General features: G+C 40.6%; 3 protein-coding genes across 19 annotated transcripts in view; 2 read left to right on the plus strand and 1 right to left on the minus strand.

Moving 5' to 3' along the window:
* Positions 1-18,502, plus strand: part of LOC126919298 (chondroitin sulfate proteoglycan 4) — a 33,639-nt gene extending 15,137 nt beyond the window's left edge. For all 12 annotated transcript variants that reach the window (XM_050728280.1, XM_050728284.1, XM_050728279.1 and 9 more), the window contains 8 exons: positions 5,294-5,510; positions 8,108-8,702; positions 8,883-9,137; positions 10,113-10,310; positions 10,777-10,978; positions 11,087-13,804; positions 13,887-14,293; positions 14,377-18,502. In XM_050728280.1, the coding sequence (XP_050584237.1) occupies positions 5,294-5,510; positions 8,108-8,702; positions 8,883-9,137; positions 10,113-10,310; positions 10,777-10,978; positions 11,087-13,804; positions 13,887-14,293; positions 14,377-16,353 (6,569 nt within the window). In that variant the 3' untranslated portion in view covers positions 16,354-18,502. The remainder of the gene's footprint in view (positions 1-5,293; positions 5,511-8,107; positions 8,703-8,882; positions 9,138-10,112; positions 10,311-10,776; positions 10,979-11,086; positions 13,805-13,886; positions 14,294-14,376) is intronic.
* A 433-nt stretch (positions 18,503-18,935) lies between these two features.
* LOC126919300 (neutral alpha-glucosidase AB) lies at positions 18,936-22,893 on the plus strand. Of its 4 annotated transcripts, none has more exons than XM_050728294.1 (5): positions 18,936-19,084; positions 19,544-19,639; positions 19,721-20,128; positions 20,212-22,355; positions 22,432-22,893. In XM_050728294.1, the coding sequence occupies exons 1-5, from the start codon at positions 19,068-19,070 to the stop codon at positions 22,542-22,544; spliced, it is 2,778 nt and encodes a 925-aa protein (XP_050584251.1). In that variant the 5' UTR covers positions 18,936-19,067; the 3' UTR covers positions 22,545-22,893. The 4 variants fall into 4 exon arrangements, with proteins under 4 accessions (XP_050584251.1, XP_050584252.1, XP_050584249.1 ...); XM_050728295.1 differs by having other exon boundaries at positions 20,215-22,355; XM_050728292.1 differs by lacking the exon at positions 18,936-19,084 and adding an exon at positions 19,129-19,471.
* A 136-nt stretch (positions 22,894-23,029) lies between these two features.
* LOC126919307 (Golgi pH regulator) lies at positions 23,030-25,461 on the minus strand. Of its 3 annotated transcripts, none has more exons than XM_050728304.1 (8): positions 25,269-25,461; positions 24,652-24,815; positions 24,488-24,594; positions 24,007-24,417; positions 23,746-23,927; positions 23,496-23,681; positions 23,339-23,404; positions 23,030-23,266 (listed from the first exon to the last, which is right to left on the minus strand). In XM_050728304.1, the coding sequence occupies exons 1-8, from the start codon at positions 25,308-25,310 to the stop codon at positions 23,066-23,068; spliced, it is 1,359 nt and encodes a 452-aa protein (XP_050584261.1). In that variant the 5' UTR covers positions 25,311-25,461; the 3' UTR covers positions 23,030-23,065. The 3 variants fall into 3 exon arrangements, with proteins under 3 accessions (XP_050584261.1, XP_050584262.1, XP_050584263.1); XM_050728305.1 differs by having other exon boundaries at positions 25,229-25,460; XM_050728306.1 differs by having other exon boundaries at positions 25,204-25,460.
* Between the last annotated feature and the right edge of the window lie 119 nt (positions 25,462-25,580).

Here is a 25,580-nt window from a genome sequence, read left to right on the forward strand (position 1 = left end):
ATATCGGTAATCTCCGCATCGAAATTGCCGTGTACATTAGAACGCGAAGGTGTCGTTACTGAATTATTTCTGAATTATTCGTTAGTACGAGCACGTGCAGACAGCTACGAAATTTCTTCATAGAGAATCTCAGACACGCATGGAGAACATGAATTTCGAGTTTCAATGTGTTTTACTTTCGATAGATACAGTTACGTTACAAATATCTTAAACCATTTTCTTCTTTAAGTCGAACAAGACTACGGTTTCGTTTCCTTTTGCTCGGTTGAACGATCGCCAACACAGCCTTTAACATCTATCGGAGTGAAAATTTACGAGTATCGTCTACGAGGCTACCTTCAAGCAAGATTTTCACTGATAAATTTTTACTACTACCCCAACGATAAAATTCGTCACGGCCGAAATTGAAATAGAAAAACAATATAAGGACGTTCGACGAAAAATATTTCATTGACGCGGTCGAGTGAAACTAGATTTGACAAGCCCCACTTCGATTCCACACGCCATTCGTATAAAAACTCATATTTTCACAACTGCAAACGGATTATACAGAGACGGCCAGAGGTTTGTGTTACGTGATCACGGCCCGGCAACAACCAGTTGGATTTAAATATTCGTATTGCGTTTGTTGCGGCAAAATATCTACTCTATTGCAGAGATTTTCTCGCTCTACGTACAATAGAAACAACGGATCCCACGATTCGGTAGCCCAGTGTTTCTATTTATTATTTCTTGTGGTACGAGCGGATCCGCGAAAAATATTTCCATTTACGAATTCTCGATTGCAAACTGTTTTCGCGATTCTTCTACTGTTGTACTAATTGGGAAGTAGATGATATATCGTACCAGTCAGAAAGAAAAAGAGAAAACGGCAAACGACGATTACGTAGATAAGTAAAAATACAGGATGAATCACTCGAAAGCAATCGTTAGAATCGCTGGTTTTTTTCTTTTTTTTTTTATAAAAATTAACGCACGACTCGCGTATTTCTCTTCGTTTTCTCTCGAGTATTTTTGAGTGGCCTGGAATATCCTCGAATAGTCATTATTCGTCGTTAAATTCGAAGGACAAAAAGATACGAAAATTTTTCAAGAGAATTCTAGTATTTTTCGTGCTAGTAGCAACGAAATTTCACTGATGAAAGCTTTCGATTTCGATCTCGATCGACGTTCGGTGTTTAACGATAAACAGCGATACAGAAGCAAATCGATAAGGCAATCGTGAGGGAAACGGAGCAAGCAATTAAAACAGCGATTCGCCTCATATATCAAATAGCCAGTCTGTATCTTTCGACATCGATCTAGTGAAATATTATTTAGTGTACGTCATGGGGGATATTTACTCCATCCATCACTGACGTGCGCACCATCAGCAACGGTCATTGAGCAAGATTAGCACGGAGAATATTCTGATAGTAGGACACCACGACACTGGCCGTACTCTCTAAACCTAATTTCTAGTCGCTGACGGATCGATCATCGATCTCCTTCCCCGACAAGATGAAATTATCGAAGCTTACCGGAATAGCCGGCCCGTTAATCGGGATCGTGAAATCGTAAATTGGATGTGTACGGTGCGTATAGCTGACCGACAGAAAGGCCGGTTTCGAGAATGAGAAGCTACTCCTTTCACTCCGATCGAAGCATGCAGATGATATCTAAGTAGCTCCAACAAGATTATACTCGATGGGAAACAATCCAAGCGAGAAATATATGTTATGAATTTTGCTGCTCGCGAATTCCACCAGACTTCCGCGCGGTCGAGCTCTGTCTCTGGTATCTCTGTTGCGTATCTCTCGCAGCTATTTCCGCGGGTTAAATCACAGCGCAAGGATGAACGGTATGGTTCGCCTGAAGCTAAAACGGCAATAACTTGGATCGCAAGAGCACAGTGACAGCGATAGAGACCGGTTGGTTAAAAAGCAAAAATTCATCGGAAGGTGACCGAGGTGACGCGTTCCAAATTGAATACGATCAGTACAAACAGAGAGTGTACCGGTGACGCTCGTTCCCCGCCGTTATTCCCTCGAGCATCTCGTGCAACGCTCGACGACCAGCTCGAAATTCAATTTACATATTCATGACAATTCATTTGTACCCCATGGTACGACATAACCGTACCCGCCACCCCTCCAGGATCTCTTATTAATTCCTGCTACCCCGCGAACCCCGCTAAATTCCCCGAGTCGAGGAATAAAGAACGAGGAAAATGGCGAACAGACCGTCTACGTCGCGCCACTCTCGGACTATTCGTTCGTTCGTTTTTCGTATACAGAGTTCTCGTGTTCGTGCGCAATTTTAAGAAGAAAGGTCGGAACGATCCTACGAAGTCGCTTCTATGCGACCAGACCGTAGAAGAGTTCGCGTAAAGTTAGAATCGCGGCGACTTTTCATTTTCCATCCATCTTGTTGAAATATGCATGAAAACGGTATAGACTGTTAATCTAACTGCGAGACTCGGATGCTTCCTTCTGTCGACTATCCGCGGATTAAGCCAACGACGATAAAACAGCTAAACATTAAAATAACTTTTCACTCGGGTCTTCCCGTTATACAGGCAGCATTGAAAATAAAATTCTCAGCATGAATTTCGTTTATCGAGTGACGTTTCCGTGGCTACGCGAAAATATAGAGAACACTCCCCACTAGACATACATCCGATACCGGGAAATCAATAAAAGTATATACCGAGATGTCGGTGTCAATGTTCTATCGCGAAACATTCGATCACGGTTACGTCCAAATAAATTGAACAGTCTTGAATGTGGCGACAGGGGAAATTATTTATTTTATGGTCGCTCGGCTTCACGACCGCGAATACGGCGAATCGTTTTCATCCGCGAACATTCCGATATCACCGTCTCCGCAGCGACGAAATATCGCGATACATATAAAACCCACTGCAGAATATTTTTTATCGCTGCCTCGTTCTCTCTCTCCCCCGCCCCTCCCTCTCATCGTTATTTTCTTCGATTATGCGGCGAAAACTACTCCCCTTTCTTTAAATGAATACGAATACGAATTACCAGTCGTCGAGTAAAGCGGAACTCCTTCTGTAATCTCTGTAGAGCGTTTTATTCCGCGTTTCATCCGCGACCACGTGCACAAAAGCACCAAACGCGAGCGAGATCCATTTGTAGATCCGTCGTGCAAATGTGAAAGATGTTCGTAGCTAATTGGGCTCTTCCGATGACCCGTCCGAATCGCATTTTCTTGGTGATGATCCGTGGTGCTTGTACTGCCTTGGCCCGTGGACTCTTCGTCGTTTCGTTAGAGCAGAATCTCTTGGCTCAATTATCCGCGAAAGGCAAGATAAGAGATATCCTATCCTCCGTTTGTTCAGATTCCTTCCATTCGATTGGATGCAGTGGATTAGGATTTACAGCTGCATGCGTATGTAGCCATCCTGCTTCATTGTGTCGATCTTTATCCGACGCTGTATCGTTCCGAAGTTGTCCTTTTGATATTGTCGGCGCTTTGTGTGCGATAGCGGCCGTTGGTTCCGCGTAACCGGGACTGTTATGCCTTGAATCTGGTTTCAGAGGACAGTTGCGCTCTGAATTGCCCAGCATCAGGCCTTGTTTCTTTCCGAAAGGTGTCACCATGCTGGGTGTCACCCTGCCAGCCTGAGCGGCGCACCGAATTATTTGCCAGCCTGAGCGGCAGAGCGACTTATTTGCCACCCCAAAAAATTCCATATTTTCATGAACTTTGCCAAATGGATGATAAATGTGTTGCAAATGTATTGCAAATGAAAGAGCAACCGGTCAGGTCAAACCGATCGGTCGATATCGCGTACCTCGAATGAATTAACGCTCAAGGTGGAGGAGATTTAATAGATCGAGTGTTAGAGTAATCCAGCGCTGTATTTGCACTTGTTGTATAAACGTAAAGTGTGATGTTAGGAACACGGTGGTGGTAATATCTTATTGGGAGTGAAGTATTACACCCGTACGGTACGATGTCTGATGATGAACTGTCCTCCTACGTTGCTGATTGTCCCTACCAGCCGTTGGGTTTCGTCTGTCCCTCGTGCCCTTCCGGCTGTTCCTTTCCCGCGGTTTTTTACTTGATCTGGGAGTTATTAGGTTTACAGCTCGAGAAGGACATCTAATTCGGAATCTTCTAAAGAAAGGAATGGACCTGTCCATATGGGCCACTCAAAATTCCGAACGTACCGCTCCCCTTGAACGATCCCGTTCAAGAAATTGCTGGTAGTGGTATATATTCATTCTGTAGATTCTTGTTCCTCGTCGTCGATAGGTAATGGGCTATTTTATTGACATTAAAATCCTGCAAGAGCGATGCGCAGTCTCTCCCCTTCGGAACGGGCATTTTCCAGTGACCTCGGTCCATTTTGCGGTTATCCGCGGTATCTTTAGCCGCCTGTAGGAAAAACCGTTCTCGAAACTTCTCCAATTAATATAATCGTGAAGCACGCGAGAGGATCACGTAGAATGGAAGCTGTGGCACGGTTGCGGCATGAACGATTTACCGCACTATGAACGGCTGGGTTTATTGCCGAGGTTTATATACCGCTACACCGGAAAATGTCATCACGAACCCCTGTCAGTAAACACCCGTACGCTTTTGCATCCTTGTGCGTCTCGTGTTACCTTACCGCAGGTATATAACCGTCGTCTTTCACGGAACCGCTTCGACTATAAACGCAACTTTCAGGCCGATACCACCACGCGCGAACAAAATCGGATTCGTTCAATCGTACACCAAACTCTCTTTATCAGGAAATGAATTACCTTTCGTTGAAATTGCTACGTAGATCGGGCTCGTTCTAATAAATAACCGAGTTACAGCGCGATTATTTTCGTGAATTATGTTTGGCGATCGTATAATGGAATAGGTGGATTCGATAGCCTAGTTGGTTCCCTGGCAGCCAACGAAACTGAGATTATCTGGCCATCAACCCCGATGTGGTTTGCAACTGACGCTTTCATTACACGGCTCCTTCACGAAGACCTCCGCCACTGAATAATACCTCGTGAACCGGTGCCAAAGGGTGCCACCGCGTTCTCTACGTTCCGCGAGACTATAAGAATCAGCCTGGCCATCGAATTTAATATCCGAATTTAATATTCGTTATTTGCTCGTGCGACCAATTCGTTCAAAGGAATTCGCAAACGCCGAATCCGAAAGTCGCGCGACGCTAACAACTCGAACGAAATCGTTCGTTCCAGTCGATCACGTGAAATCCGGCGAGTTTCCCTTTTCAAATTTGAACACAGCGCGTCGCCGTCGACGATATCTTTTCCTTCATATGTTCCTCTATTCTCAGGGCACACGGATTACTTGAGAGGCTGTATGGCTGACATAATCTACAATGGCGCCAGGGTAATAGAATACGCCAAGTCGAGAAAAGGCCAGTCGGAGGCGACTGCCGTTACGTGGAGCTGTTCGCCGGAATTCGACGCTACAAGAAGCACGGAAGTTAGTTTCGTGGAGGATGGTGCGTTCGCAGCGATCCCAAGACCTATTCCACGCTCGGGCTCCAAGTACGTAGATAAATATGATCTTTTGCGCCGTATGAATTACATCGAAATACTCAGCTTGTGGAACTCGTTCGAAAATGGCCTTAAGCCTGCCGTAGATAGTCAAATTAATTAACGTTCGAGCAAGGCTTGTCATAATAGAAACGTTATTTCTATTATTAACCGCTTGTCGATATTGCGCTTTTTTGAAACGCGACGGTTTGCGGCCACGATTTCAGCTGCGTAAGTGTCAATTCCAACGAGATATGCACGCGTACACGTAGCCGATTTTGTAACAGAAAATGAATCGACCTAGGACGATATTGTAGACGAACAAACCTCGCGCGTGACGCTTCGTCAACCGTCAAACAGCTGTTATTAGTGGTTTCAGAAATTATCGATAGACGGATGAACCGCTATGAATACAGACTAACAATAATATTTGATGCGTGTCTATTTAAAGCGTCGGGTAGATGTAAAATCTAGTTTCCAAGTGAATGTTAGTGCCAGTCTGTGAGAGACTGCGTGCTTATCAAAACTAATCGACGAGTACAAGTTACCCAGCGTATCGTGCCGAACTTGATGAACCATTAATAATCGGATAAATAATTTAGCAAGCTAAGAAGGAGCTAGCAACACGGCACGACGGAGGTAATTTAATTTCCTCCGAATTTAAATTGCAAAACATTCGTCAGGATGTTTCATAATCGTAAAATCGCGACGATATCAAAGGTAGATATCTTTTACGGAACGTATGTTTGTATTTCTTTCGTAGCAGATACTAGTCGGGTAACGTTCTTAATGTTGTTGCAAACCTTTGACGAATGCCCGTACTACTTTCAACGACAAAGGCCAGCGAGAACGCTAGTGAAGCATTTCGGAAAGCTCCAAACAAAAACCGCAATCGCGTTACGACGAAGACATCGCTACTAGTTACAACAATATCCGCGATTCTTCGTATCTCTTGCTCTCTAAGAAGTACTCACTTTGATCTCATTTTTCGGAATAACAAAGAGTTCCAGGAATAAGAGTTTTGATTGGTTCCACGAATCGCAACGGCAAACTTCTCTTTCTCTCTCCTTCTCTCTGGTTAAGCGAAAGATAGTGTTTACGAAATTAATACTACTGGCAACTGTACTTGTAAAAAAATAGTTCATAATGTACATATATAAGGTATCGTATCTCTAGCATATAATAGTTCTTTCGTTTAACTTCTAATCGGTATCATTGTGCATGAATTTTACACGATATGCAAAAGAGAGGTATGGAATAGAGGGAAATTCCCTTAAAACGACAATATCGCGAAAATCTTCCGCGCGATAATTAAAACACGACTAACCGAATTATCTTTCCCGATTAACAAATATACAGGAATATCCGAGCTCGATATTCTCGGATAGAATAGAATTCATTTCGCGAAGGACTGAAACAGTTTCTTCGAATTGCACGCGACGTAAAGAACGGACGGGCACCTGGAAGTCTTTGTCTCTCCAAATTAAAAACGTGCTCGTCACGATTCTTAATTCGAAGCTTGATACAGGGGACAAAAGGGGTACGGTACCTGTTGCGTATCGACGGTAACGACAGTGTCGAAACAATGCCAACAATCCTGTTCCCTTCGTCTCTATGTATTGTACGTGGAACATCCTTGGACATCGACGGCTGATGAATTCTGTCGGAGCGTCAGAACGAGCGGCGTGCACTGCAAACATGCCGGCGGAAATGAAAGCGCTCGGTGTCGTTTAGACGGTCCTCTTAAACACTCCTGACCGAATTCAACCAGAAACGTGTAAACAAAACGTTAATCACCACGGAATCCAACAATCTAGGACGACCATTAATTCCGCGCGTCCGCGTCTTCATTGCTCTCGTCCGTGTTTTCCCGCGCATTTACGCCATCTTTTGTCACGTATCGTCGCATTTCGAACATTGCGTTCAATCCCGAGAAGACGACAGTCCTAAAAATTGAAAAGAAACGCCTTTCAGTTTTACAGAAAACATTTGACAAAAAATTTCAATTTGATAAAAGTACCGCGAGATACTCGTAAGCCGCGTGATTATCCCACGATCCATTTAACTCTCGCTGGCAATGATATCGCGCCGCTTTTAATTCGTTTCCATCCGATTATTCTTATCGCGCATCAATACAGCGTTCGAACGCGCTCCCATTTCCACCAGCTAATAATTCATAAAGTTCTAGCAGAGGATTTTCAAGTATTTCGTTAAACACATTTCGCACGAGACCTGCAAAACTTCGCGTAGGATAAAGGATGCGAACGATCGGGTAATTTCGCCGGAGCAGTTAAGAAAGTGGAAATTTCGCGTGGCGTTCCCTTAACGGTTTAGCGGGTCCCCATTCATAGGCGGTAGACGCGATCCGAACAAGTCAATTTACGAAATTCTAGCTCGCTCGTGAATAGAACCGGCGATGTTGTTACTGGAGTTTTAACGTTATTCTCAAATACCATGGCTCGCTTCGTGTATCCGGGTATGTTGGATAAACGCGGTTTGACGAGTTCGACTGGCGTAAAGTAAAGTTGGACAGTGCCGTTCGACCAACGACTTCCTTTACAATTTTGCCCTCTTCGATCGATCCTCCCCTTCCCTTCATTGTTTCGTAGATGGGAATTCGAGTTGAAGACCGGCGCCGAGAGTGGCCTGCTGCTCTACAACACTGGGCAATCGTCGTACGCCGATTACCTCGGGATCGAGTTGTTCGAGGGTAAAATTCGACTTCTGATGAACAAAGGGAACGGGCCGACTGAGTTGATACACGGCACGCCGGTGGCGGACGGCAAGTGGCATCGGGTGGCCGTTGACTTCAATCCGAGCGGAATCGGGATCACGGTCGACCGTCAAGAAAAAACGATCACTCTACCCTCCGGTGGAAATCGCTACCTCGATCTGGCCGACACCCTCTACATAGGCGGCACAGAGCTGAATAAACGCGCCAGAGCGCTCGGCAAAGGCCTCAAGTCCGGTGACGTGAGCTACAATGGTTGCCTGCGAAATATGCTGCTGGATAACAAGGAGCTCGGTCTGCCGGACGTTAAGATCAGCCAGGGTATCGTCGTTGGCTGCGTTTGGGGATATCCCTGTATCGACGCAGATCCCTGTGTTTCCGAAGCAGTTTGCTCGCAACTAGGTGTCAGCTCTTTTAAGTGCGACTGTGACCAACCAGTGTGCATCAAAGCAAACTACGCCGAGGATCACAAGGTAAACGTTTACAAATTCCGCTTTCCGAAGAACATCTCTGCTTTGCGATCGGATTTCAACCTCCTTCCGACATATCTTCCATTTTTCCACCAATTCGCTCGCATCTTGTCACCCAAGGAGAAATTAGGTAAGAAGAGAGGCAAGGACCTTCGTGATACGCCTCAATTTCAAATTCCGTAGGTTCACTCGAGGGTAAATTTGCCCGTGAATTTGGAGATACTCTCGCTAAGGCCCTTGGTACTATCCGAAGGGGAACACGCGCTGCTGACGAGCGATAACATTGCCATGGTACTAGACATTGCTAAATATGGGATGGAAGAGGACGGTGTTATCTTCAACTTGGTAACCCCGCCCACGTACGGTACCTTGGCCCTGGATCTTTTAACGACCAGAACCGCGCATTCCTTCACTCTTCAAGACGTTAATCGAGATAAGGTAATGTGTTTCTGCTACCAGTACCCGTAGAACGGTTTTCCAATATCCGTGAAATATCGTAACGTGGAACGATCGGTGAGAAGGATGAATCGACGAACGGCAACGATCCAACAGGTAACCGATATATTCGAGCAACACAAAGAAAAGTGGAAAATCACGTGTTCTTCCAGTTTGTCATAAGGCCACGAGCTATAGATAGTCCGCGGCACAAGGACTAACTTTAGAACCGTGGGGGGCCGCGTAGTGGGCTCGTGTCGTCGGAACTCTCGGTTCGGTCTGTTCTTCTTCTACTTACACCCGATTTATCCAGCGACACTACATCTATTTATAGACACCACCACCACCACTTATTATTAACGGTTTTTTTTCGAGGGTTAACGTCGAGCCGAAACCGCTTATCCGTTAAACGTTTTCTTCGAAGCTTAAAAAAGCGAAACTTTTTTCGAAAAAACCATACACAGAGAATGGACAGAATTCGAGCGTCGATTCAGTATGCTAATCGTCGATTCATAAGCTCGCCTCCGCCGCTTTAATTAATTTGAACCGCGGGCAGACGGCAGATTTAGCGCCGGCAATGATTCAACGACGGGAAAGCGTAAAGGGAATCTTTAAGGAAGTTTAATTTTAAAAGCGGCGAGTCACGCGGAAGGTACGAGTTTCAAGATATTAAGGCAGTTTATTGGTTCGTTAAGAAGAAAAGTTCTCCTTGCAGACGCATGTACATCGTGAATAAATCATGAAATAAGGTGAGATAAGTGTCTCGTTAATGGCGAATCTACGAACGACTTTTTGTCCGTTTTTGCAAAAATTACCATGCTCGGTGAATCGTAAAGACCGTTTGCCGACGTTGCTATAAATCGTAATCATTGCGTGTTTACGCATCTTTAGATCAGAAACATGCATATTCATAAGTACTAGAAACATCGTCTACCACAGGCTACATTGTCTCATTAGTGTGACGTAACTCCTTGGCAGGTACAATACATGCACGATGGCAGTGAAACCACAGAGGACAGTATGATCCTGGATGTGAGATTAGTGGCAGGAATTGGTTACACGTTGCCAGGCTACCTGCGAGGGCGACTTAGGTTTCCACTTCACGTCAACGTTACACCCGTTAATGATCCGCCGTTGCTCGAAATATCGACCGCGAAAGTGCTACGACTCGCTCAAGTAAGACACAAAGACCTATAATTCTTCTATCGAACGGTCGCATGATTCTTTTCCTTGAAACAAGCCTCCGTCCGAGAACTCGAAAGCACGTGAACCTAATTGACGCGAAACAGTCTGAATGCTTCACACGACCCCACTAAATCAATTAATCGAATTGAAGAAATTATAGCCTGCCTGCAGTGTTCGTATCTTTAAGCGAGCATAGCGGTCGAGTCGTAACGAAATCGATTTAAGTCGCCCCCAGTCGTTGCTCCTAATTAACCACTTAGAGTTGCGATCTACCTAAATGGAATAACTTGCTCCGTCATAAAAATCGACCACCCTCGCCGCGTTGAAATGTATGAAACGGTTCAACTGCAAATCTTAATGTTTCCATTTCTTATTCGATTAGATAGAATCGAATTGGCCTCTTTATCCGATCGAATCCGACGATAAACAAATATAATCAGCCGTTTATAATTCGTAGGGCACGAGGAAAATCTTGACGAAAGAATTTATTTGGGCGATCGATGCTGACACGCCGTCAGACATGTTGGTTTACACGGTCTTACGTACCGACGCGGATGCTGGCTATGTGGAAAGAGTGACTTACCCGTCGCGACCAATCGACACGTTTACCCAGGCTGAATTAATGCAAGGATTAATTGCATACGTACACCGCGGAAACGGTAACAGCTTCATCGATATTCGCTATACAAACAAACATTATTGCCTGTTAATTGCCGTCTATTCGCAGCTACGCTTTATCAAACGCACGCTTGAATTACGTTTTTCAGCGAAGCCAAACGCGAAGCTGGATCTTCGAGTGAGCGACGGGATAGAAAGCAGCCAGCCGGCGAGTTTAAGGGTGGCAGCTCATCCCTTGGAAATCAAGTTGATGCAGAATACCGGGCTGGTTGTGGTGCATCGGTCTTACTCGTACCTCACATCAGCGAATCTCTCTTTCGTCACCAATTCCGACGACAACACTATCGATATACGTTACGATATCGTCTCGCAGCCGCAATTTGGAACGATTCAGAAGCTGAAGGACGTCTCGAGTAGCTGGATGAACGTCGACCGTTTCACCAGCAGGGATATCGAGCTACACACGATACGGTATCTTCACAACGAGGGCAGCCCGAATCAAGACGAGTTTAAGTTTCAAGCGAGCGTTAGAGAGGTAACGGCGCAGCACACCTACGACTTTCGAATCACATTCATCGATCTCGAATTGAAAGAAACGAAGAGGGTGCCGATTAACTTCACCAACGTAGCGGAGGTGTCGGTCACCGGGCAAAATCTGAAGTTCCAAACGAATCCATTGACAACCACGCTTAACAAGATCGCGTTCACCGTGACAACGGGACCAAGGTACGGCAATCTGTTCCTTTCGAGTCGAAAGCTAGAAACCGGAGACACGTTCACTCAAGAAGACATCGACTCCGGTAAATTGAAATATCGATTGTTCAAGAGAGCCTATTCCACCATTCTCGATGAATTCGCCTTCAAAGTGAGCGCCCCACAGTGCATCGATTTGCACTCCATCTTGAAGTTTAGGCACTACCTCAGCAAGAACGTGAAACCTTTGGACAGCCTGGAAACTCTGAGGGTGGACGAAGGCTCCAGAGTACCTCTAAGAATACTGCGAACGAATCCAAGGGATTACGGAGTTACGTCGCTGATATACAACTTGACGATAGTTCCGCATCACGGTTGGTTGACCGTCACGAACAGCTCCAAGTCTCACTCACGGAACAACACGTTCTATTTTACTTCCGAGGAACTTTCATCCCAAAAAGTCTATTACGTGCACGATGACTCGGAGACCAGAGAAGACTCGTTTCAGTTCGTCGCTATCGCCTCGGACGCGGTGGATTTTATGTACGTGGGCTTGTTCCGCATCGAAATCACAATGAAGAACGACAACGCTCCGGAGCGAGTGGTTCACAAGGTGTTTCACGTGGTGTCGAAGGGCGAAAGGCTGTTGACGAACAAAGATCTCGCGTATATAGACAAGGACATCGACACGAAGCCTAACGAGCTGATTTACACGAGAAGAGATACCCAGAAGAATGGAATATACAGGGTGACCAATCCCACGTCGCAGGTACATGAATTCAGTCAGCAAGACATCGACGACAATCAGATACTGTTTAAACATCAGGGCGATGATCACGGAAAGTTCGAATTTGGTGTTACCGATGGGCATTTTTACACGGCCGGAGTCCTTGAAATTCAAGCCAGTCCTCCTTACGTGAGGTTGAGAGAAAGCAACGGGTCCGTCGTGCAATTTAATCGATCGGTTGCCCTCCGACCCAACGAGTTAGATGTTGAAACGAACGTGTATACCTCCGACAAGGATATCAAGTACACGGTGTTGGAGAAACCAAAACACGGGGTGCTGTTGAAACACGGTAGAGAAACAAACTCGTTCAACAAAGAGAATCTGCGTTATGGTATAGTCTTGTACAAACATCTCGGCGGATCTTTGGCAAAGGACGGTTTTAAGTTCAAAGTGTCGACGAAGGGAGCAGAGGCAGAGGGAATATTCCTAATTAAGATTTATCCCGAAAGCTATTGGCAACCGTTGATCGTGCAGAACAATAAAACTGTGTTCGTGGAAGAGGCCACTAGTATCTTGTTGAGCAAAAAGAGCCTGGAAATTATGCATCCCAAGATTGCGGATTCTGAAATAGTTTATTATTTGAAAGAGTGGCCACAGAACGGGTATCTGGAGCTACAGATTCACGACGAGCACAGCGACGAGACACGAGAAGATTATATCGGAAATGCGGTGAAATTTTTCGACCAAAGTATGATAAACGAGGGTCGCGTGTTCTACGTACAATCCGTAATGAATCAAACTAACGACAAATTTGTCGTCGATGTAACGAACGGAATAACTTGGCTACGCGATCTAAGCGTGAACTTCGTGATCGTCCCGGAGAAGCTGTACGTCGAAACGAAGGGTGTCGTCGTGATCGAGGGAAAGAGCACCATTCTCGATGAAACGAACTTCTCCATCCTCACGCCTTACTATTCCGGCAAAGTGACGGATTATCGAATTCTAGAAAAACCAAAGCACGGCGTGATTCTGGAATCAACCAAGAATTCTCAGGTGAAGAAATTCTCGCAGAAGCACCTAACCGGAGGAATAATATTATACAAACACAACGGCGACGAATCTTCCAGAGATTCGTTCAAGATGGTACTCGTTGCCGGTGATAAAACTAGCGAACCGTTCGACGTGTGGGTCACGGTGCAACCCGTTAACGACGAAGTGCCTGTGCTCGTCAACAGAACTAAATTAACAGTTTGGCAAGGTGGTTCGATCGCGTTAACGCCTGATAAATTAGCCGCTGTTGATAACGATACCACGGCACGTGATATAACGTTCAACATAAGCGGAGTCAGGAACGGACTAATCTCGTTAAAATCCTCTCCGGAGCTGGATCTTTACAATTTCACACAGCAACAGATCGATGAGTCGAAAATCATTTTTACCCATACGAGTAAGCGCTCCGCTTTTTATTGTCCGAAATTTCCCGCGATTTATTCGTAAACATGAATTCCTTAAGATACTTTATGTTCCAGATGGATCCGACGCTGAGTTCAATTTCGTGCTTTACGACGGAGTACACACCACGGAATCTTATACGATTCTGATAGCAACTAAACCAGTCCGACTGGCTATCGAGCAGAACGCCGCACTCAATGTTTTTCCACTGACCAGAAAAATGTTATCGAACAAACTACTGTTGACGAAATGCTCGGATGAAACGCGAGAAATAAAATACACGGTGCGAAATGGACCGCATCTCGGCAAGATTATCATGGAGACGAGCGAGGGCGCGTGGTTGAACGTTGAGCGGTTCACGCAAAGAGACATTAACAACAGCAAAGTTTTCTACGAACATACTAAACAATTTATGGACTTGACCGCCAATGATTCGTTTACGTTCGACGTGGAAGCACACTTCGCGGAATCCTTAACTAATCAGGCGAGATTATGTTCTTAAGACTCGTTAAACGTTTGCAAGGTACAATGTGTCGTTAACTGTGTTATATATGTTTTCTGTTGCAGATGTTTCAAATAGATATTTCAGTCTCCAGTGGCGGATTAGACAGATACGTATCCGTGAAGAACGTGAGAGTGGAAGAAGGTGGTTCGGCTCAAGTCATCATGAACATCAGCGGAATCGTGTCGTTTCTTCAAACTCACGCTGGTATCGAGAATCCAGCGGTACTCTCCAGACTAGTCAGTCAACCTAGCCACGGCCATGTGATGATTCTTCCAGATTTAAATGTCACCACTTTCTCCCAGCCACAAATCGAAGGTGGAAAAATCGCTTATTATCACGATCATTCGGATACGTTGGAAGATCGCATCAATTTTTCTCTTTACCTGACCCCTGGTCACATCCTGCTGTGTAACACCAGCATTCCGGTAATAATCGAACCGGTAAACGACGAACCGTTCAAATTGATCACGAACGCGCCATCCATTACAGTGGTGCAAAATCAAAATCAAACGATAACTAGGGAGAACTTGTTGACAACCGATCCGGACACTCCGCCAGAGGAAATCGCATACGACGTGATATCTAGGCCAACGTACGGTCGTCTGTTGCTTCTACCATTCAACGAAAATATTTCGGAAGTTCGTCAAGTGAACAAATTCACTCAGCACGATGTCGACTCCAATCGACTGGTATACGAGCACAATGGTCCGCTTCAAGCAGCTTCCTTTTACTTCAGGGTGTGGGATGGACGTTTCAATCCAACGTATACGGTGTTCAACGTGTACGTTTTACCCATCAAACTGAACGTTACCGTTCCCGGTCCTGTGAACCTGCAACAAGGCTCGAACGTAGCTCTAATCTCCGAGAGCAACGTAAAGCTCGATACCAACGCGAGACAAGACTTGGTCATTTATGAAGTGACGGCGATTCCAAAGTACGGGGTGTTGTACGTACGCGACGGTGCGGCGGCTAGTTTTAAGCAAACAGACTTGCTGTCGAAAAGCGTCATGTTCATGCAAACGGACATGACCGTATCGAACGACAGTCTCGAACTAACCGCACGACTGAGCGGATTTGAACAGAAACGCATAAGAATTGAAATAAAGATAGTACCCTTGATGATTATGAACCCTATGATCGCTCTGGCAGGCGAAAAGACCAGGATAACGTTACAGTACATGGACGCCACACCGTTGGCGAAGTTAACGAGCAGTAATCCCATATATACCATCATGAAAAAGCCGAAATTTGGTAAAATAAAGAGAATCATCAGAAGTTCTTCGTCTTCCGGCGAGAAACGTGGAACTCGAGAAAAAGAAGTAACGAAATTCTCACACCAGGAAGTGATGTCAGGTGTGATTTACATGGTTTGTAGAAAAATTCCAACGATGGAGTACGAGGGAGTAATCGATAGCTTCGTGTTCATCTTAGCGGCCTCTATCTTTCAACCAGCCGTAGGTGAGTTCGAGTTTCGCGTGAAACTCGACATGGACGACTATAATATGACGCTGGGTGGCCCAATGGATCCGGTGGGTCACGAAGGTGAAATGGCGATCGCACCCAATATGAGCAACGACTACCTGTTAATCCTAGGAATGCTCCTTGGCGTATTTTTGCTCGGTGTAGTGGTGATCATTACCATCAGGTGTAGGCATAACAAATACAAACATGCCGAAGAAGAAAAACCAGAACCAACTCCAGCGGTGGGTGTAATGCCCCTTCCAAGACCTCCGGATCATTTAATGCCTGTGACACCTCATGTGAAGCGTTACGCCAACGATCACAATAGCGTTGCAGCCAGTACACCGTTACCGGTTCTACCGACGATGACGTCGACCCTACCTCAGTGCAAGGTGATACCTCTGAGTCCATTGGAAAGTATCACGGGATCCGAAGTGGACGTTTCAGCGAAATATCCGTACGGTGTCGCGGATGGGGACGAATGGAGCAGCTTCGACACGTCCGATCTACCTTGTCAATCGGCCACCACGCAGAGGACCAACAACCCCTTGTTAAGAAGAAACCAATATTGGGTCTAGCAAAAGGAGGGCTGTTCGCGATTAAAGCGAAACAGGCCGTAACACTTTCTCAAACCTGAAGACTGTTTTTGTTACAAAACCTTGAGACTAATCGTCGATTAACTATGGTCTTAATGTGCCTAAAGATAATAATTGACTCTGCGAGATGGAAGTATTACCGAAAGCCTCGATTTTATACCAAAACCTTGACGGAAACTCTTTTCCCGACACGCTCATGCGTAATCGAAGCCTCGATAAGAACACGTACTCGATTACGTTGCTATCAGTTAACGGTTATTCATACTCCGTAAATACTAAAATTGTAAGTACATTGTCGTTAACAATATGTCGAGCATCAGAGTTTCCATCAACTTTTTCGTTTTTTTTTTTTTTTACATCATAGTCTCCAACAAGAACGCTAAGTATACATATAATCGAATACCTAGTGAAAGAATACCTTTTTGCGTGGTCTGCACGTAAAATGTTTTGCGATGTATCTTGTTAGTACTGCAAAAAAGTCCTTGCGATTCCGGGTGAGGTGAATTCGTTAAATCTAAAAGAACCCAAGACTATCATCGCTATTATGGATCGAATGTGCCTAAGATATTATCGATTCTTGTAAGAATTTTTCCACGAGGCCTGCACGATGTCGATTTCGCTGTCTTTCTCCGGTTGGATGTCCAGGTTCAAAACGATGCTCTTTAATTCAATCGAGATCGTTTTCGAAGCTCGTCTGCTCTCAGCCAAATCTACGTCACTCGGGATACTTCTCCTTCGATGCTTCATGGTGACGCTTGTCTTCGTCAATACAAAATTATTGTTTCTTTATGAAAACTAAAAAGAAAACCGTCACTGTTACATACACTTAATAAAATATCGAGGGTAAATGTCACGGAAATATTAACTCGAGAACACCGGGAGTACTTAAAAGTATTATCAGACGCGAAACATTATACATATGTATTTACTTGAAAAAGTTTTGTAAAGAAAAAGACTACAAAACCGACTGCGTATTTCCGATTTATATACACATATGACGAATATATAAAAATATTCGCGACTTTTCTAAAAAAATATGCACATTCAAAGCATGCAGTACAACCAGAAACACTCGAGTTTTCGCACATATCTTTTTACACGATTCCCGCGATTTCTACTATTCCACATCGTACAACGTCGAATTTTTTAATTGTCATTATATCACTTGAGGTCGCTCCCGTTTCTTTCCGATACACCATCTTACCTTTCGAGCAAAATCTTCCCATACATGTACATATAGAAACAAAAAGATTTGCAATTTCTATTGCCAAATTGAAATTCGGCAACAAAAGATAACTCGAAAAATATGTATAAAAAATCTTTTTCTATCCCTACAAAAATAATGATATCATTTTCTTTATACCTACCAAGATTTATCTCGTCGACGTCGTGAAGGTTAAGTTCATTGAAACTTGTCGATCGAACATGAATCCTCTTATGTGAATACTCTATGACGTTGAAAAATTTATCGTGAATCAATTTTCCAACAGCAACGACAAATTTTATTGTACCGTATTCGTAAATTATCGACCGGCGTACAGAACGCACAACAATGAGAGATACACACATTTTCTTCAGTATTATAATAAATTAATATATCGCTCGATCAATCGATATCAACTTGTTGATTCGCGCGCTCGCCGATTTTTCGACAGATATTTAAACGTTATGTCTCTTAGAGCTGCGCAAACTCACAGTGACCTTAACCACGATTTCTATAAAAACCCTAGGAAACGTATGATTAAGAAAATGCTCTAACGTCGATGTTAATATAGTGATAATGATAATAATAACGATAATTATTATTATTATTATATATAAATATATGAAATATATACACTCCTACATAGAAAACACTGTTTCACAAATTCGCAGCATATGCATTAATATGATAGTTCCAATCGTGTGGCAAAGAGAGATAAGAAAACGTTTTTAACAGAGATACGTGTGTTGATTAATGAATATGCTAGAAACGAACAGTTAGGCTTTTTTACATCCCCAAAATGAATCGATCCGAGTGCCAAACTTCTATATTATGTAATATATAGTTATATAGGACTGTATTTTCCCTGCCGACTGAATGCATTACTCTTGTAATTCAAATAAACTGAATGTGCGATGTTATATAAAATGAACGAATCATAATTACCTTTATAGACCTGGCCATGATTAATCTATTCTTTGATCAGTTAATTTCATGCATTGAAGGAAGAAATATAACTTTGCTGTGTTGAATATTCTTTCCTCCCTTATAACTTTTCAAATATATTTTACAATAGATAATAAATAATGATATTTCCCAATTCGAGACAAAATATAGAGAATCCTGAACAATTCCTAAACTTGCCGCTCTGAAACGTAGATGGTATAATCATTATCTAAATACAGAATAGATATAACATTGTATGGAGCTACGTGTCTCACGTTCTGAAATACCGACTTCAGAAAAATCTGCGATTTACTACAGCAAATACAGAAATCATATTATAGGCAAAAGGATCTTCATTTCTCATCTCTGATTACATATCAGGCCTATTCTATATCCCATCAACATAATATGTTGGTTAAACCTCCTTTGTAGCATAACGAAATTTCTGATTTTTTGCGCAATCGGTATTTCAGAACATAGAATACCCAGTCCCATAAGGTAATGAGTCTATTTTATACCTCATCTGTGGCAAAAATTACTTTTCAACATGGCCTCATACGTGCGGTAAGTTACTTACTTTCGGCCTTTTAACCTTCAAAAAACGAAGTTAATTCTTCATGAACGGAATACATCACTCTATAAATCATTCCGTACTTAATTCATCTTGTTTATACAAAATAACAAATTAAACTTCTTTATGTATTTACTTTTATAATCCAATCATGATTACGCTGACGTGTCCATGATAATACCGTGATTTGATTCGGCACGCAGCGTTACTTTTCTCTGTTTAATTTGTTTATAAAAATGTTATTATCTGTTCAGAGTCATTAAAAACAGGAGGCCGTTTTAACGTAAAATGAGAATACAATTAAGTGTATTACAAAAGCAACAATAACAAATAACAAAATACATAATAATGTTCTTTCCGCTATTGTTCAGGAATAAAACGTAATTGATATTAACAAATTAGAGTATTTTTCATAACAGAAAATTTTACGAGCTTAATATTTTATATTGTAGATTGGGATTACTATTTCTATTAGTATGTTCTTTCCTCCTTATCGATGCAGTTAATAGAGATGTATTTAAAACATGCGAGCAGAGTAGCTTTTGCAGGTAAGTTTCCAATACCGTCTATCATTTCTAAGAATTTAAGTAATTATGCTACTAATATTAATATTATATCAATATTATTAGACGTTGCAGAAAAGTTGAGCCTGGAAAAACACCATATCAACTTTTAACAAATACTTTAAATCAAAATGAGTCCAGTATAAGTATAGACTTGTTTAATAAAGATACAAGAATTCTTTATATATTGCAATTAACTGCACTAAAGGATAATACATTTAGACTCCATATCAATGAAAAAAATCCATTACGTGACAGATATGAGCCTGAATATGCTCTTCAGGATCAACCACAAGTATCTAAATTAAATTTAATTGAAAAAACTACAGATCATATAACTATAACAAGTGGAGAAAACAAAGTTATTTTATATACTAATCCATTTAGAGTGGATTTATACTCTCAGAATATATTGGTTGTGTCTGCAAATGCAAGAGGTCTTATGAGATTTGAACATCATCGTACAAAACCTAAGTATGCTTCATAAAGTTGCCCTTGATATAAAGCAACTAATTATTAAATATACATAATTAATGACATTTTTTAATAATGATTAGCAGGAAACCAGAACAAGAAGAAAATACTGAAAATGTTGAAGTAAATGGCAATAGTGATGGTCCGGGTGATGGTGCAGATGATGATCCAGGTGCATGGGAGGAAAGTTTTAAAACTCATCATGACTCAAAACCTAATGGCCCAGAAGCAATTGCTTTGGACTTCAGCTTTCCTGGTGCTGAACACGCATATGGTGTACCAGAACATGCAGATTCCTTTGCTCTAAAATCTACAAAACAGACTGATCCTTACAGATTATACAATTTAGATGTATTTGAATATGAAGTCAATGAAAGAATGTCAATTTATGGAGCAATACCTGTTCTCTATGCTCATGGTAAAGAAAGAACAACTGGTATCTTCTGGCATAATGCTGCAGAAACATGGGTCGATATTTTATCAAGTGCAGACAATAATGTCGTAGAAAGTATTGTAAACTTTGTATCTCGATCTGCTAAAAAGTCACAAGTGGATGCTCATTTCATGTCAGAAGCTGGTGTGATAGATGTGTTCTTTATGTTAGGTCCTAAGCCTCTGGATGTATTTAAACAGTACACAACTTTAACAGGTACAGCACCATTACCTCAAATGTTTACTTTAGGCTATCATCAAAGTCGTTGGAATTACAACGATCAAGATGATGTTATGCAAGTAGCAGAAAATTTTGATACACATGATTTACCTTTGGATGTTATGTGGCTCGATATCGAGTACACCGACAGTAAAAAATATTTTACTTGGGACGGGCGAAAATTTCCAAATCCTATTGAAATGGTGCATAATTTAACTGCAAAAGGTAGAAAATTGGTTGTAATTATTGATCCGCATATTAAACGTGACCCTGGTTACTTTTTGCATAATGATGCCACAAAAATGGGTTATTACATTAAAACAAAAGATGGAAAAGACTACGAGGGTTGGTGTTGGCCAGGATCATCCTCGTATTTAGACTTTTTCGATCCAGCAGTACGAGAATATTACATCAGTCAATATAGTTTAGATAAATTCCATGGTACCACTAATGATGTGTACATCTGGAATGATATGAACGAACCAAGCGTATTTAATGGTCCTGAAGTAACTATGCCTAAAGATGTAGTCCATTATGGTGGTTGGGAGCATAGAAGTGTTCACAATATTAATGGACTTCTTTTGTCTATGGCTACGTATGAAGCTTTATTTAGAAGATCAAAAGGCTCACTACGACCATTTACTCTTGTGAGATCTTTCTTCGCTGGATCACAACGTTATACAGCTATGTGGACTGGCGATAATACAGGCAATTGGGATCACCTACGTGTAAGTTATCCGATGTGCCTCTCTTTAGCCGTTTCTGGAATGTCATTCTGTGGAGCAGATGTTGCTGGTTTCTTCAAAAATCCAGACTCTGAACTGTTCATTAGATGGAATCAAGCTGGTGCCTGGCTTCCTTTTTATCGTCAGCATTCTCATATTGAAACTAAACGGCGTGAACCTTGGTTATTTAACGAAGAAACTCTTCAAATTGTCAAAGAGGCTTTTAGAATGAGATATTCATATCTACCATTATGGTATACACTTTTCCGAGAACATGAAGTAAATGGCACTCCGGTAGTGCGACCTTTATGGGCTCATTATCCAAGTGAAACTGAGACATATGCTATCGATGATGAAATATTAATCGGTGACTCTATACTTGTACGCCCGGTCTTTCAACCATCAGTTACAGATGTTAACGTATATTTCCCTGGAGAAGGCACAGTAATTTGGTATGATGTTGATACCATGCAACCATATTATCGACCAGGCTTAGTTAATATTCCGGTGACTCTTCATAAAATTCCGGTATTCCAAAGAGGCGGCTCTATCGTTCCACGTAAAATGAGAATACGTCGTAGTACAGTAGCAATGAAAAATGATCCCTATACTTTGATAGTTACCACAGATTCTGCGGGTAAAGCTAATGGCACATTGTACATCGATGATGAAGCTAGCTTTGAATATCGTCATGGAAAATACTTATATTTAAGACTCACTTTTGAAAGAAATAAATTAACTTCTACATTTATCGACAAATTATCTTCATATCAGACAGAAAGCTGGTTGGAAAGGGTAGATATTGCAAATCCACCTAAAGGTGTTAAATCTGCTATATTAAATTCACGCAGTATGTATCATCCTAATTCAATTCAAAAACGTATTATTTAATATTATAATTAAATTACGAATTATTTGTGTTTTAGGTATGGCAAAGGTTAATCTGGAGACTAAATACAATCCAAACAATAATGTATTAACCGTGCGTAAGCCAAGTGTAAATATGGGAGAAGAATGGTCTATCGAACTGATCCATTAGAAGTTTACTCATCATAGACTCAGTAATCATACATTAATACCAATTTTCTATTATTCACGTATTTTTATTAGCTATGTGTGATCAAAATGCCATTGTATATCGTAACGAGATAAATACAATATAGAGTTAATGTAAATGATATATATATCAGATATTTCACCAAATTAAAGATTACTTTGAATTAATTAAACAATAGACAATGTAAAACTATTACTTAACGTGTAAAGTTTATAATTATGCATGTTAACTTGGACAAAACATATATAGGAGCATTATCATATGTAAGTATATATTAGAGGTAGGAACATTAAATATGTTCCTATCAATAAATATTTAAATACTTAATACATTAAGTTTTATGTTCATATATTTTATAATTAATTTTTAATTCTACATGATGTTGTTTATTTCTTATTTCGTTAAACAAACTTATTTTGTTGCCAAAATGTAATCAAAGGAGCTGTAAACATGAAATTACAAAGAAATTTTTTATTTTCATTGTAAAAAGATGTTTTATTAAATTAAATACGTTCTGCAGGCGCTTGTTTATGAGCTAAATATAAAAATACTATTGATGATAATGCAGATACTAAAAATATAACGTCAAACCACCTATGATAAAAATTAAATTGCAATTCTCCTAAAACTTGAGTTATTATAATCCGATATTCCGCAGGCATATTCATTCGCATTAGAAGCACAGACGACACAAAATACATACCCTACAAAAAACACATAATTACATCATCAAAAAAGCAATAAACTTTTATCCATATCAAATAAAATAATCTTACCATTATTTGAGCAAGTATAAGTACGATAATATTCGATGATTTGCTGCTTGATATCGCGTAAAAAAACTGAAATAACAGAATAATCAGTATTTAATAGATATTTTCAAACTTTTAAATGTTTTCGAAATAATGCAAAAAATATCTGCTTTAAACATACCTTCGTGAGTGTTAGTAATAAACCACGAATTGATGTTAATACAATACAACCAACAAGATAGAAAGAAATGTGTTGAGACCAAAATGTAACATCGATATCAAAACCAATCCAGTGTACTGCAATTTCAATTGCTCTAGTTACGGGATCTTTCTTGCCCACGCGATCGAAAACAATATTAATTGTTGACTAGAAGAAAACATAGACTTCAAATCTATAATTTTTTATGCAATTCTATTGTATAGATGCTTACAATGAATATTTTCCAAGTACAATACACAGAGAAAAAGTACCCTAAAACATTAAAATATTTCCCCTGCCAAGTAGCAGCCCATTCTAAACGTTCTCTTGCATTTTGAATATCGTGTGCTTCTAAAAATAATTGCCGAGATAATTCTTCTAACGCTGTAACTTCAGTTTGTAACTGTTTAATACCTGCGATTACATTTTATGAAATGTACATGTAAACGAAACTATTTTATATTTTAATGATATCAAAGAATGTAATACATACTTTCCTGATTACTTTTAGTACCACTTAAAGGACCAAACATCCCCCAAAGTCGAGATCTAGCTTCAGTTTGCCCTACAACTTCTCCCTTCTTAGCTAATGCCATTCTCTTTTTCTTAGCCACGATCATATCCATTGTTTGTAATAATCGTTTTTCTATAGCCTGTACGTCAGCATATGTCACAGGTCTCATAAAATAGGCCATTGAAGTATATGGATAATTTACAGCACCAAATCCTGATAATAGTGCCATAACAGTGACACCAATAACTCCTATTCTACTAACACCTTGTTCAATGGATAATAGGCCTTTTTTTGGACTTAAGATTGGAAAGGGATTTCCCACTTTCCAAAACAAGTAAAGATAAAAGAGATACACAACAACTGTTAATGGCCTTATTAATTTCAGTCTTACTGTAAAAAAATGATCGTTTAATATATTCAGTATTACATACTAATGTAAATATTTATAAAATACACTCACCAAATCTGATATTGCTAATGATGAAATATGCTATGTAAAATGGAATTAAAACAATTACCATAAATAGCAGCATATAAAGGCCAACATTCCAATGAAAATATCTAGAACTAAACATACATTATATTAATAATGCTCAATTAAAAAAAAAAAAATCATTTACTTACCTGGAGTCAAGAACTCCAATTATTTCAAAAATAATTAGTTCGAACATAGTACAAGATAGTGAAAATGTTGTGGAAAAAATTAGTTGTACTAATCTGTGATGAACTTCATAATCCCGAAATAATTTTTTTACAAAAAATACCCATCCTCCCAAGAAGAAGATAATCTGCAATATGCAATACAAATACATAAAAAGATAAAAATAAACTAATTAGGTCTGATAATACACAATCTGGCTAGATGAGATTAATAATACTTGTTATTTTAAAAATAGATTACACAATTTCGGTCTGACACATTTATTATAAAATTATTAACATTAATACAGACAATACATAATACGTTATAAAAATTTAATTTTAATTTTTTACGCTCGACTATTACATAGAAATTTTAAAATAATTTCACAAAATTTAATTTATTAATTTGCATTTCAATATTCATGAAACGTAAATATGTTTCGAAATTCACATTATTAATAAAAATGATGTATACTAGAGAAACATAAATATTACAGTCACAATCCTTTAATAAAAATACCAATCATTTATAACCTAATTCTGTAACATCTACGAGTACCGGCAAGAATCTATTTATATTAGTGGAAATAAATTTCCACCTGTGTGATTAAAATCACGAATGTATCTTCCAAGAAACCCATTTTTTAATGTCACACACACTTCGCATTGCAAAGTATGAAATTGATCTCGTTGCTTGTCAGAATACGTCAAAGAAATTGTCACTGCACATAACGTAGTAGTCATTATAAGATTTGCCCCACTCCGCATCCATTAATACTTTACAAATTATGTTGTGATAAATGCATATTTATACATGTACAAACATCATTGAGAAGATTTAAATTTCGGTTTCTGTAACATATTGAACTAAAAAATTTTATACTTATTTTGATACAGTGCATTATATTTTA

The sequence above is a fragment of the Bombus affinis genome, chromosome 8 (assembly GCF_024516045.1).
Source record: "Bombus affinis isolate iyBomAffi1 chromosome 8, iyBomAffi1.2, whole genome shotgun sequence".
Lineage (NCBI taxonomy): Eukaryota > Metazoa > Arthropoda > Insecta > Hymenoptera > Apidae > Bombus > Bombus affinis.